This window comes from Pantherophis guttatus, chromosome 1 (assembly GCF_059756535.1).
Source record: "Pantherophis guttatus breed Tessera chromosome 1, ASM5975653v1, whole genome shotgun sequence".
Classification (NCBI taxonomy): domain Eukaryota; kingdom Metazoa; phylum Chordata; class Lepidosauria; order Squamata; family Colubridae; genus Pantherophis; species Pantherophis guttatus.
The window spans coordinates 52,392,077-52,404,811 of record NC_142063.1 but is presented as its reverse complement, the minus strand read 5'-3'; the positions used below and the strand labels follow the sequence as shown (position 1 = coordinate 52,404,811).

The 12,735-nt window shown below is 35.8% G+C and overlaps 1 protein-coding gene across 31 annotated transcripts in view; it reads left to right on the top strand.

Moving 5' to 3' along the window:
- NRXN3 (neurexin 3) overlaps window positions 1-12,735 on the top strand; it is a 1,299,896-nt gene that overhangs the window by 579,966 nt on the left and 707,195 nt on the right. For all 31 annotated transcript variants that reach the window (XR_009621379.2, XR_015728807.1, XR_015728806.1 and 28 more), the window contains one exon: window positions 4,790-4,909. Coding sequence is in view for 28 of the 31 variants with exons in the window: in XM_060687369.2 (XP_060543352.2) it covers window positions 4,790-4,909 (120 nt within the window). In the remaining 3 variants the exon portion in view is untranslated. The remainder of the gene's footprint in view (window positions 1-4,789; window positions 4,910-12,735) is intronic.

The window sequence follows — 12,735 nt, the reverse complement described above, 5'->3', positions numbered from 1 at the left end:
ATAGTTCTAAGCATTCTGGTAAATGCATTTTCAAAATCCCATTTTAGGCAAATCATGTTATTAGCTGCTGAATCACAAAACTTTGGTAGCTATCTTGAGTTTAATGTTTGTTTTTTTAAATTATATTACCTAACATTAGAGTTATCTAATATTATCTACAGCCATGTTTGACCTGGACAGTAAATTTTGGTGGCTATTTTGGAATTTTGCATTTTTTAATACTTTTATTTGCTGGCAGATCCTTGTGTGATTTTTCCTTAAAACACTGTAGGATATTTCTTTAAATAGTGAGTTTGAGAGAAATTCACAGAGATGATTTTAAATGCAAACAGTGTTTCCATAAATTTTGACATCTAAATTGACTCTTCTGAAATCTATATCAGATATGACATTCTTTGCATAATGTAGCATTAAGACTTTAATGTTTTATTAGGTGAAGAAAGCAGAACCAGAAAGCATTTATAAAAACAGCATTTCTGACACCCTGTACCAAGTTTGAAGAAAGATATTTAAATCCTTTTCTCTTCAGTGCACATCAGTTAACTTCCTTTTGCTTCTGTCATGAACTGCCAATCATAAAACAGCTTTTCTTTACTTTAGAGTGTGTTTTGTTTGTCTGTGGGGGAGGGGGATTAACCTCTTAATTTTTGTGACATGTCTATTGCGATAGTCAAGTGTCACAAGCAGGGGAGTTTTGACCCTAGTAAAGAAAAGAAGCATCAGTGGCAGATGTTCTCTTAGGCAAGAAGGATCTGTAAAAATTGCTTGGTGAGTGCCAACGAGGAAAAGCAAATATAACATGTGACTTATGACCAGTAAAGAAAGGTAAGCTAACTCCTGTTATATCCCTGCTGAAAGTCAGAATTCTTTTTAGCATTCCCTTTAGCATTTAGCATTTTATCATGCTGATTTCACAGAATAGAATTTCACTTCATTTTCCCTTCTTCCCCAGAGATTTTAAATCCATGTAAAGTCCTGATTCAGGCACACAATCTTGATTGGTTGCTCACCTAAGAAGGGTTTTTTCCAGATACACATTGTAAAACGTTCTCACAAGTGTATTTGAAACATGCAAATTGTAATTATGCATTTGTTAGGTGATTAGTCTGCAATAAACTAGAAAATACTTTCAAGCTGATTTAGTCAGTCAAATTATGTGAGGGTTCCTTCAAAACCTCCAGCAGGTATCTTACAAGAATAAACCCCAAAAGCATGAAATATGTGCAGGGATGTCCATGCGTTGTGGGTTTTTTTTGAAAAGTCAAGTTATTTGCAACAGTGCCGTTAAAGTTCTGTTTGTTTTTTTAATGTGTATCATTTGAACTGGACCACAGTATCTGGAACCTTGACTTTAATGACCACATGCTGTGGATCTTCCTGACTAAATTGGAGATGCATTGGAAACTGGAGTTTCTCAAAGCAGGAATGCTGATTCTGTCCTTAAGCATTTACTGCCTAACACTAAGCATGAGAAACTCAAAGCACAGGGACCCATTAAGCAGTGAAAAATCAGGAAGGACAGCAGCCAATTTAAACGGCAGAGGGCATGTGAAAGGTCCAATTCCCATGTTAATAGAGGACAATCAATTGCTTTAAGTGGATTCATTCTAGCATGAAATAAAGACACCAAGCTTTCCATCCACTCTTGTGGTATAAGGTGTCTAGCTAGTTTCTCCAAACTTCCAGCCTGTTAAAGGAAGGACCCTAATCCGACAGTTTAGATTTACCACCTAGTTATACATGGAAGAGGGGACTTAATGGCAGAAACTATCTGCTCTCAGTTTTCTTGTTGCAAACATGGGATGGCATTTTGGAGATTTGTGAAAGTTTGTAAAGGGATGCTTAAAAGGAAAGTTGATTTAGACTTCCAGGACATTTTTCTGACATTTTTCCTACCAGAATTAATATAAGCCAGTGTAGCTTTCAGCTTGACTAACTTCATGTAATGTACTGTAAAATTTCCATGATATAATCCAAATAACAGCAGTATATGTTGCTCTCGTTTTACAATTCTACATGAATAAAAGACATAAGCCTTCTCTTAAAGTGTCTTAGCTAGTGTTGCTGGCAAAACCATAAATGTTATACAGGTTACAGCCACAAATGCATGTTGTTAAGTAAGACATTTGTTAAAGTGGAGTTTCGCACCACTTTATGATCTTTCTAGCCATAATTGTTAAGTGAATCATTGCACTTGTTGTGTTAGTAACACGGTTGTTAAATCAATCTGGCTTCTCCATTGACTTTACTTGTCAGAAGTTCACAAAAGGGATCACATGACCCAGCACACTGCAACCATGATAAAGATGAACCAGTTGCCAAGCATCTAAATTTTGATCATGTGACCATGGGGATGCTGCAACAGTCATAAGTGTAAAAAATGGTCATAAGCAGTGGTGAATTCTACCGATTCACACCAATTCGGGCGAACCGGTAGTGATAAAAGCTACTGGTTCAGCGAACCAGTAGTAAAAAAAAGCTACCGGTTGGTCCACACCAGTACTTCCGATAATCAGCTGTGCTGCCTGATTTATATTCGCTAGAAAGCAGTTAATCCTGCTTTCTAGCAAATCTAAATAGCACGGCATAGCTGTCCCCCCCCCTTTGCTTTTCTACTTACCTTGTTAAGCATCCTTTTTCCGCGCAAAGTGCATGTTTGGCACACACTGTGCATGCACATGTACAATGTGCATTTGGTGCACACTGCACATGCATACTCAGTGTGTATTTGGCACGCACTGCAAATGTGCATACAGCGTGTGTTTGGCGTGCACTGTGCATGTGTGTGCACAGCACACATTTGGCACGCACCACGCATTTGCGGGCAGCAAACCGGTGGCAAACCACAGAGGATTTCACCACTGGTTACAAGTCACAACTGTATGTAACAAAATTTCATTTTAATGTATGCCGATTGGTGTACATTCAAAGTGACAATAAAGTTATTTTAAGCTCTAAATTCAATGTAAAGCTTAGAGGAGTTGGACTGAAATGCTGACATACTTGTAGTCAGCTTGCCATATTGACACACTTGTGGGTCCAGATGGTTTTACTGGTGTCTTGTAGGATTATGCATTGCCTAACATGTTCTCCCTTTCCTCAATAAATTTTTAGCTGTGAGGGAGAATGAGAACCCTGGCTTCTGTAGCAACTTTTCCCCTCATTTATAGTTATATTGGTTGACCGTCAACTCTTCAGTGTAGCGAATGGACAATCTGAAATTGACTAGCTTATCTCTAGTTTAAAACATGGAGCTGGGATTGAAAAACATGTTGTCTAATATTTATTTTTTATTTATTAAATTTATATGTCACCCATCTTACTGTCAAGTAACTTGGATCTAGAGCCCAGTTGGCAAGTCAGAAATTGTTTTAAAAATTCTTTGTAGCATCTTGGGATTTTTCGGTTGATACAAAACAGTTGTTTAGTTGACCCATAGTTTCAAGAATTTGTTTTTTAAAAAAACCAATTGGTCTATGGCAAAAAAGAAAGGGAGGGAGGGAGATTGCAGGGCATAAGATAGAACATTGTGCATGTAAACTGGAGGAGATCTTGTCATGTGGTAAAAACTGTTGGTTGGGGCTGAAATTTCCATGAAAAGAACCATGACCTTAGAATATTGAGTGGATGCATGAAGATAGCATGCTGTGGTGACAGCAAAATTTAGAATAGCATGATTTTCTTCCAGGATAGAAGGGAATATGACAAAGTAGCTATATTGATGTGTCTAGATCACCTTTCTAATTATTATTCACTTGGTCTCTGTGTCAATGCTTTGACAGCATTGGTAAAAAAACAAAGGTGTTTATTATTTTTTCAATCATTCCACATTGGGTAGGGGTCCATTTTAATAGATGAATCTCATATGATACTGCTAATTAATTGTATCCAAATATCTCACTGGTATGGAGCAAGTCAAAATTATTTCTTGTTCATCTTGAATCCTCACTCTTTGTGCTATAGTATTTAAGAGGATAGAATAGGAGTATCCACTGGAGTAGTATGTGAAAGCTCATAAAATCAGTAGTTACTACTTGCAAAGTCCAAATAGAACTATAATTAACTTAGTACACCCAAGAAAGACATGTGTCATAGACATTTTTCTAAAAGCCTCTATGCAATTTTAAAAATTCTGAGATCTTCAGAATTATTGGTACAGAGCTAAAATTCTCATCTATGATGGTATTTAATTTAATACAAGGGAGAAAATGGAACAAGCAAAGGAACAAATAAAAAGAGCTGACATTTCACCAGGTCCTATTAATATTTCCCCCCGAATATCAGCAGAAATTTTTTTGGATGAAGGGAGATTTAGTAGACAAATTTGATTTATTAATCTGATTTATTTAGGTACCCAACACACAATGATGTCCACATCAACCCATGTTTCTACCAAATTTGCTAGAAAATATATCTGCAGCATAACCTGGTAAATCAAGTTATTTAACTGAGAATAGGAGGACTGTGACAAGTCTTAGTCTTTTTGGAAGAAATAGTACTTATTATAAGCATTTTTTTCCTGACCTTGCCAAGGAGGGAATATGCTACTTTTCATACCTTCCTTCTGCTGTGTACAAGTTACCTGTTTGTTGCTGAGTGTTTAATTCTCCATGTCTTTATGTGTCCTGAATTTCTGTGGCATGTTCCATGAAATGGAAAAGCATACAGTTTCTTTTGGGGGGGAAGCTGGGCAGGGGGTTGCATGAAGAGAAGTATTCATAATCCATTATAGTGTCTCTTTCATAGTAGTTACTCTTTCTTTCATGCATTTCTTGCTATGCCATTTCAGGACCAAGCACCACCTGTCAAGAAGATTCCTGCGCCAACCAAGGCATCTGTATTCAGCAGTGGGAAGGCTTTACTTGCGATTGTTCCATGACATCATATTCTGGAAATCAGTGCAATGATCGTGAGTACCACCTTTTAAAAAACTGAATTGTTTACAAGGGAACTGAGAACCATTTGGTGTGTGGTCTGCAAACTTGCATGAATTCTAATGTCTAGAGTTGTCTGGTGAACTTCCTGGGAAATTAGTTTACGAAACTGGATTACATAAGAAAAATGAAGAGTTTTTATTTTCTCTGAGTTAGTATGAAAGTGTATGGGTGCATTCTGTTTTCATGTTTAAAGACTTTTTTAAAAAGGGTATTGATGTTCTTTTTATAGCAACCAGAGGGAACTGTATGTGCCAGACAATAATAAGAGCTTTGCTAAGAAGTACATTTGCTTCTTAAAAGTTTTTCTAATCATCCTATTCATGTGTAGCCTTTTCTAAATGCATGTAAAGCTCTAAAGTTTTTAAAGAGACATCTGGAAGCTTTACTGGTTTTACAAAATGCATTAATACATTGTCTGCATTAAAAGCTAAATTCTTCCTCATTATATGCTTTTCAAGCAAAAGTTTACCCGAAAAGGTGATGCATTAAATCAAAATTTAACTTGGAAAATGGTCCATCGTGGACATATAATTAGAGAACAGGTTTTCTTTATTGTTAGAAATGTAGAATGACAATATAACATATATTTATCGTCAAGTTATATCATGATATGGAACACTATGCCTGAGTAATTTTTCAAACCTGTATAATTTTTCAGGTTGGAAAAACCATACATTGAAGGAAATCTGTAGCTCAGACAGATAGTCTGTCTATGAATAGAGAAGGTCCTAAGTTAAATCCTTACCATCTATATAGAAAGATCAGTTAGCAAGTGATGGGATCTGGGTTCATAGAACATACCAAAGATATTCAATATCTTTTGGGCTTGGACCACCATATTTTGAATTCATAACAATTGTTTTAAGTTCAAAATAGGCTGTTGAATTGCCCAGAAAATATTCTGATGCTGTTACAAAATTAAGGAAAGAAGTAAGCTCACTTTCATACATTTTACTCTAATTACTAGTAATAAAGGGAGTATGGTACATGGAATTTAAGAAGTTTTAAATCCTAAATTAAAAATAATGATGAAAAGGATACATTTTTTGAGATTTTTCTAAATGCAGAGGCATTAGGAACCACACAACAAATGGCTTGCGTGCTAGATACAAATACAGACTTCTGCACATTTTCTGTAGATACTAAGGACTATATAAATTTGCAGTAAAGAACTGGTTTCTCAGATAATCCAGCCTTGTCCATTGGAGGTTTAAAAGTTACTGTCAAGGATGATGTTTACTAAGGAAAAATATTGGACTTTGGAAAGGTTAATATCCCTTTCTACCTTCCTGTTTTCCCCCAAAGAAAGAAACATGTGAAAAAGGTCAAGAATTTCATGCGTGTTCTGCTTGCAAGATAGGGTTTGTGTTAAAGGAAAGGTAACAAACATTTTCTGCTTTTACAATAAATCAAATTAATAGCTTAAAGTGTATCGAAATATCACTATAAAGAAACACTTCCATAATGTTTCAGTATGAAAATTATTTCACATGAATATATATGTTCATGATATAAGATGCCAAAGAAAATTTTAGCTTTTAGATAAAGATAGGTGGAAAATGTTAGTGTTAAAGTAACTTTACTGTTAGAAATAAATGTAAAAATGGGAATCTGGCCTGTAGGTGTTTATTAATTAGGTTCATGGCATTCATTTTTTGCCTCTTACTGTCATGTCCCCTTAGAATTCTTTAATATAATAGAGTCCACTTAATATATGATTTATTTCATGAGACAGTAGTCCATTAATACCTTTCTAATATGTATGTGTTTCTCTGATTTTTTTCTAAAAGACATGATAAGACAACCAGTGTATAAGTAATACAAAGCTACACTTATAAAGCTGCATTTAAGTCATCTACATTGGAGAGCTTTTAACAACATAAATTATTTTATGTTGTTCCTGCAGTTAATAAAATAGTTCATACTGTTGCACCCATTTTAGGTGGCCACTTATAAATCAAATTAACTTAAAGTTTTCAGCAAGCCAGCCTCTGAGCTTAGTGTGAGATTTTCCTTAATGTTCAGGAATAAATTGCTAGAAATGACTTCCAGAGGGTAAATTGAAATTTAAAAGCCAATTAAAAGAACCGTTTCCATTGTTTAAAATATGTATAATAACGTGTGCTGTATATGCAAGAACCATGTAGGAAAATTGCAAGTGTGCCTGAATTGCAAAGAAGTTAAAGGGAAAGAAAACACAGATAAAGTTTTATAAAAAGAAACTTCTGAAAGCCATCCTCTTCTGATGATGATTTTGTCAAAGTGATGGATCTAAAGAAAGGCTTGTACATTTTTGTTGTTTATAAGCAACTCTGAACTGCCATTAGTTGTGTAGCTATGATCTTCATAGATGTTGATTCAGAGATGTTTGTTGTGAGATACTGCCTCCTCATGGATCAGAACAGGTAAGTTCATGCTGATTATTCTGAACCTATCCAGCTGAGATCACAAAAGGTATGTGCTGTTACTTATATTTACAGTATAAGGTCTTGGGTATGCAAGAGCAGATTTTATTCCTTTCCATTTTGTATTATATTGTGGAGAACAAATAAAATCCATCCATTAATGTTCTGAGGCTACTATGATCCAAAGGCTGGGAGAACTACATAAACTGTTCTTGGAGCACAGAAGAAGGGCCATATGGATCCCTTTCTGAGAATGAAGGAAAGAAACCCATTAATATTAATTAATATTAATTTACAGCCCAGGTTACTATGTGCTGTTAAGGTCTCTATGTATCCATAATGGACTATGCAGTAATACAGGTTATTGAACAATTTGGAGCTATCAGACTTTAGAGGGATTTGTGTATCTAGGTATATTTGAAATTACACTTAATGTGCAACTTTATGGAGTTTTGAATACACCTCATTCTGTGCAGAAAGATAGGCAAATGATTGTAGAGCAAGAATATTAATTTCTATGAGACATTTTGGCTCCTTTTCCAGTTTCCCCAATATTCTACAACTAACTATGATATATACCTTTCTCTTTCTTTAAATAAACATTTGTGAGATGATAAACACAAAATTGATTTCTTCAAACCAGGACCTAAATCATCCCTAAGAAATTAGCCAAAGAATACTTTATTGGGATAGCTTTAATGCAGTCTGCCTTTTTTTCTAATAAGTAATTAAGAGTGAAAACCAATGCAAAACAATGATTTGTAGCTTCCTAGATGAGGACTGAAGTGTACATTTATTTTATGAATGCTTTTATTAAATTGCATAGTTGATGCAGTACTTATTCTATCTTCCTCTGGATTGCAAATACATTATATATATTTAAATAAAATTACTTGGAAATTGAGCTTAAATCACAGTGTTATCTGCAATTACTCTTGCTGCTAGTTAAGTGTTATAGTAAAATGGAGTATTTAAAGTAAACAGCTGCTCCTGGAGCTTTTTCCTTGCAATAGATCAGTTGCTTGATGGAGACTCTCGAGTACAAAGTGAAAACTTTTTTTCCCCAACATATTTCTTATGGAAGAGCTAATGGGTGGTCATTAATTTTATTTCTATATTATTGCTATTCATATTAATCTTTAAATTATAGATGTTATTACAGTATTGACTGGTCTTTATAAAACAAGTTTTAATTCATCCAATATAAAAAAGCATAATGTGCTTCTCTCACATATACATGCTCACTTTTTTAAAGATTGAATTCATATTTGGAAGAATTTTCTATTTGTACTCAAAGTTCTTTAAGGAGTTCCTGTATTATATGTTAAAAATCTGTATCCTACATCATCCATCTCTAACTTAACGTTCTCTGGATGAAATAGAGTTATAATTTGTAGAATTCCTGGGTAGGATAGCTTAAGCTAGGAGTCATAGTTTAAATATACAGTATTTAGAGGCCCCAAAGTTAGTCGGGCCATTCTCATTTCTGTTTTCTATATCAGTGTTGCTTTCATCAAATCATACAACAGTAATGTGAAATGTACACCCAAAATTTAGGGCAACACAGGAATAGCTTGGAGCCTATTATATGTCTGAATTATTTTTCATTAAATTTATATTATAACTTTATAAAAATGAAAATAAAAATTTACATTATAAATTTATAAAAACGAAGAAACATTGAAACAATAGAAACATTCAGAGAGCATCTACCGTTTTACTGTATGTGTATGTGGGTGCGTGAGAGATAGAGGATTGCATTAAATCAAAGGCACCTGTCTTCCTTATGTCCAAGGTTGCAATTTTAAACTTGCTTTCTGGGTGATTTATTTTCACTACAATTTCATAGAATGGTTTCAGCTGAGTTTTTTGTCTGTATAGTTATCATTTTTATTGACTTAAACAAAATGGACATTCCAGATCTGTGGCATTCACACTCAGGATGGATGTCCCTTTTTAATATGAATTCCTTTACAACTCTTGTAATATATAACACACAAATGGTAATTAATATATATTTCTAAAGGCATTCAGTATAGTACAGAATAATTGACATTGCTTCAGATTCTAGAGACTGTATTTTCCTATCCCTTTTAGAATTTACTCAGCATGCTGTTTCACGATCAGAATGGTAGTCAGGAATTCAGTTTGAATGAAATGTGGATGAACACTGTATAGATATAATATAAGTGCCTTCCATCTTTCAATGCACCATAGCTTTTAACTAAAGTCCTTGCTTTATGCACTACATTACCAGTACCATGCTATAAAATTGTCTCAATTTACATCCTAAATTTTCTTGATAGCCTTTGAATCCTAGCATGATGGCTTGATTATTATTATTATTACTATTATTTTAGAGGGGAGGATGGAGTAACCTTATTTGATAATAAGATCAATGAAGCTCAAGAAATAGTCCTTTTTTTCTCTCTGACTAAAGATAGTAGTAACTGTCAACAGCTGCAAAGACTGTTGTTTGGAAAGAGACAAGCAACTGTTCTGATGCAAGTCCACTTCTGTTGCTAATTTTGCAGAAATTACAAACCAGCCTTTCCAAAATAATGAAAATTAACATCAGAATAGAGTTTATTTCCAAGGTTTATTAGGTCTCTTTCACCATAGGGTTCCAACAGCCCTTCCAAACAGTATGGTTGACTTAGTCCTGTTCTATGTTTACAGGCAATCCTCAACTTACGACCACTCATTCATCCACCATTCAAAATTATGATGGTACAGAACAAAAGGACTTAAGATCTGTACCCAAAGTCATGGCTATTGTAGCTCCTTTGTGGTCACATGAAAAAAATAACAGCTCCTGGAATGCTGCAACTCCTCACCCACCTGTCTCCCTTTTCTCAATTTCAGCCACCCATCCACCCCACCAGTGCATGGAAACTTACCCACGTCTGGGACAACTCACTATCCATCTAGCCCACCAGCACAAAGAAAACACACCATTTATCTATACTTTTTTCTCCAGATGCTGACAGCCACACCTAGGCTCTGTGAGGCACAACCTTCTTATACTGAGGCTACCTTGCACCATTCTCCAAGTTGGCTCCATTCTTGTGATCCTTTGGAAGCCTCCTTCTTCAGATCATGCAATTTGGAAAAGGAAGCTTCCGAAGCACCAAAAGAGTGCAGTCTGCTTCCGAAACCTCTTTCTCCAAATTGCTTTTCTTGTGCTGGTGGGTCAGGTGGGTGGCTGTGTTTTTGTGTTGCACTGCAACACCCCCTTCAACTTGTGTACAGCTTGCTCAGGGCACCCCAAGGCCATCCTGAGATTCTTTCCATTTAATGACTGTGAGATCATTTAATGAGCGCAACCAGGAGTGCTGGGATTGCAATCATTAGTGATGTCTTGCTTCATAACCACTTTTATCAATGTCCAATGTTCTGTTCCAATTGTGCTTGTAGGTCAAGGGCTCTCTGTAGTGCAGCAAAAGGAATAGTGGCTATCCTAATCTTGTATAATCTGGAAAATTTATAGAATTGTGAGACATGAAATTTTTGCACAAGGGTGCACAATGGAATACATTGGCATCTTTTTCTGTAGCATGGCTGTTCTCCTTAAAGCTCCTCTTACTTTCTTCCTCTCTCTATGATAGATTCTGGCATGCAGTTTTCTATTTAAAGAGTGATGTCTAAGGTTTATCATAAGGGAATAAATAACACCTGGACTTCCATTGACATTTGAATTCTTGCACAAACTGCTTGATATATATGTACAATGAAGAGGCAGACTCATGGGCAGAAGAGAAGACTGGGGAGGAGCTGAATTGTTCTTCTCCAAGTTGGATAAGATTTGATTGTGAATTAATTTGGTCAACGAGTTGAAGGGTCCCTGCTGTTCTTTCATAGATGTCTCATTCTAGTAGTACCTCTGTGACAATATCTGAGCCATATTCTTTATTGGAATGCAAAGTGATTAGATATTTTAAAAACGGAACTAATATTCTTTGCAAAATTTTCCTATTTATCAGTCTCTACGTGGCTGAAAAACAAAAGTCATGTAAAAATTGTTACACCATAGCACGCTCTGAATCTCTTTGGAAACAATACTTTATTTCTCTCTTTCTTTCCCATTAGTTACCTTGGCAATAGGGAAGTGGCTAAACTAATTAGATTCATGTCAGCAAAGCTAAGACATGTGAAACATTTTGTCATAAGGACTCTAGTCCTTTGCTGGAGCTTCTATGCATGTGTCAATATCATTCCTGGAGTTCTAGTGGACTCCGACTGCCATAGGTATGAGTAGCAGGAAATAATATCAGTGAAGATTCTTCTGAATATATTATTTGTTTGAGGAAATCATTGCAGCAACTTATAAACAATGATATAGTACTTTCTCAAATCCAGGAAACTGACAATATGAAACCTGCATTTTATAACATGTCAACCCTCTAGAGCAGTGTTTCTCAACCTTGGAAGCTTGAAGATGGGTGGACTTCAACTCCCAGAATCCCCCAGCCAGCAGGGCTGGCTGGGGGATTCTGGGAGTTGAAGTCCACCCATCTTCAAGCTACCAAGATTGAGAAACACTGCTCTAGAGCCATGATGGCGAACCTATGGCACGCGTGCCACAGGTGGCACATGGAGCCATATCAGTGGGCACACAAGCGTTGCTCTAGTTCAGCTGCAGTGCGCATGTGCACACCAGCCAGCTGATTTTCGGGCCTTCTGGGCCCACCGGAAGTTGGGAAACAGGCCATTTCTGGCCTCTAGAGGGCCTCTGAAGGGCCTATGGGGGCCAAGTATTGTACGTGTTTTAATGTTATATGACTTGGGTTTGGGTTTCTAATTTGTTTATTGTTTGATTTCATACTGTAGACCACCTGGTCACATTGTTTGAGCTTATAAAACAAACAAAATGAAGTAAAATATGATAAATCTGGAAGCAAGGTTTTGTTTGTTATGCAATCCATTTAATCTGCTGATTATTGGTTTTCAGTAGATGACTACTACATAATTTATAGTCCAGTTTTGCTGTGCATGGAGACATATCTCAACATTTCGAGTTTAGTACCCTGAGACTAATATAATAGGCTTAGCTGTGAAACATTGAGGATTTGACACAAGTTTTAATTTCAGCTATCTAGATTATGATTCCCAAAAGAAAAACAGTTCAGCAAATTATTTAGAAACCTCTGAAACAGGCTTTAAACTGTGAATTTGACGAAGGGGATTTGAGAACATATGTGATTGCTTTGTGTGGAGTTCCTTCTTTTAAAGGACACCATTCCAAATTCCAGTTACAGCAACATATTTGGGCTATGGATTCAGAATGTTACTTCACAGCAATGGCTGTCTCCCATTTGATGCAGAAGACAATACAGGGAGGGAGAATGTATCTGAATAATAATGCCTCTATAGTAATAAGCATCCATCTTAAA